At 34.4% G+C, this 1,783-nt stretch overlaps 1 protein-coding gene across 1 annotated transcript; it reads left to right on the top strand.

Annotated features, from left to right (window-relative positions):
* The first annotated feature begins 65 nt into the window (after positions 1 to 65).
* LOC117114044 (monocarboxylate transporter 12-like) lies at positions 66 to 1,761 on the top strand. The gene has a single exon (XM_033257576.1). It carries the CDS (start codon positions 387 to 389, stop codon positions 1,479 to 1,481), a length of 1,095 nt encoding a protein of 364 aa, XP_033113467.1. The 5' UTR covers positions 66 to 386; the 3' UTR covers positions 1,482 to 1,761.
* The last annotated feature ends 22 nt before the right edge of the window (positions 1,762 to 1,783 follow it).

Here is a 1,783-nt window from a genome sequence, read left to right as displayed (position 1 = left end):
TAGAGGGCCTAATTTTGCTTGTGCGGAGTTTTAAGTCTTGGTTGTGTATAGTATCGTCCCGAAATATTTATAAATAATAAACCAACTACTGACAAAAAAAAAAACAAGTTAATTTTACTTAATATAATTATGTTATGTATGTATGTCCGGCGATTAGACGATCAATAATTAGGACTTGGGCCGCAATGTATTAAGCGGAGTAAGTTGTACAGTACTATTAGTAATATGATCAGTATGATTAGCGCAAAACCTAAACCACGGTGTCTTAGGACCAATAAAAATGTTTATGCCTACTACCCTAAGCCCAAAAGTTTTGGGAAAATCCAATTTGATGGTCAACGTGGACAAAATCGAAGTCAATCGTATCACGTAGGCCTAATGTAGTCATGGATTTTGACAAAAGTGATCATCGGGTGGGCGAGAGAACTTGGGGAAGAAAGTTCATAATTGATATAGCTTTAAGCCTTAAGGCTCCTCATGATTACTTACACTTTTCAATGTCATTATTATTAATTTCAGGTGCAGGAGTATGCATATGTTTTCAGACGATGGTAATATTTGTGAATTTGAACTTTAAAAGATCTACAAGTATTGGCAATGGGGTACTATTCGCAGCGATAGGTCTGGGAATTATGGTAGTTCCACTCATATGTTCAATATTGAAAGCAAGGTACGGATGGCGAGGTGCATTGCTGATTATGGGCGGAGTTTCTCTACACAGCGTAGTTATAGCTACGATGATATTTCGGAAAGACTTTTACCCCACTTCAGAGGAAATTGATCAGAAAAATGATGCAAAATCCTCAAAAGACGTTATTGAATCTGATAAAAAAGCCGAAGATAAAGACACAATTTACAACAACTTGTTACTTTTCAGAACATATCCTCGTTTGATCGTCATGTCGTCAGCTATTTGTTTCATTTGTTTAGGTTACTCTGGATTTTATGTGCACATGATTGCCAGCGCAATATACAAAGGTGTATCTGACTTTCAGGCGTCGATCATTTTCGGCGCTTTCGGAATTGGTAATCTTTTCGGGCGAGTAGCAAATGCTATTCCGTTATATTTTGGATGGATTTCTGAGTACAACCTGTTTATCGCATGCATGTTTGTTGTAACTTTCTCAATGTCGATGGTAGCCGTGTCCGAATCTTTCGCAGCTCTACTGACATTTTCTTTATTAACTGGGCTATTGTTCGGTGTCTACACCCCACAAGTTCCGGCTATTGTAAAGGAATTTGTGCCAACACGTGTGTTTGCCCGTGCCTACGGAATCACCATCGTTCCCTCAGGATTCACCGCCATATTTGGTGGTTATATTGTAGGTAAGATGGTTTTTTTTTCTCAGTTTGAAATGGCAGTTAATTTTTATTTCTATTTTTTTATTTGCAATAATATATACACAACATATACAAGCTACATTGAAAGCAATAAAAAGGAAACAAACATACAGTATGTTATTATTGTCATTACTCTTTAAATAATACATTTTGTTTTCTTACTTCCCTTCTTCTCTTTCTCTGTTCTCTCTTTTTTTTTTTTTTGATAACTGAAAGCAAATAACCCATTTAAATATACAAGGATTAACATTTTGAATTAACATTTTTGTAATTATTACCTTTTAAAAATGTATGAATGACACATAACATATTAAAATAAACATTCGAAACATTAATAAAAAGTAAGGTACCAGTGAAACTTCATTCGGATCATTTTTATTTCATTGTTAGAATACGCTATCTTTAATTTATGTATTTATAAACAATTTTAATCTTGTATGTA

The sequence above is a fragment of the Anneissia japonica genome, unplaced genomic scaffold, assembly GCF_011630105.1.
Source record: "Anneissia japonica isolate Jap-2015-1 unplaced genomic scaffold, ASM1163010v1 scaffold35765_len1783_cov176, whole genome shotgun sequence".
In the NCBI taxonomy this organism is placed as follows: domain Eukaryota; kingdom Metazoa; phylum Echinodermata; class Crinoidea; order Comatulida; family Comatulidae; genus Anneissia; species Anneissia japonica.
The sequence above is the reverse complement of the archived record's forward strand: the minus strand, read 5'-3'. Positions and strand labels throughout refer to the sequence as shown.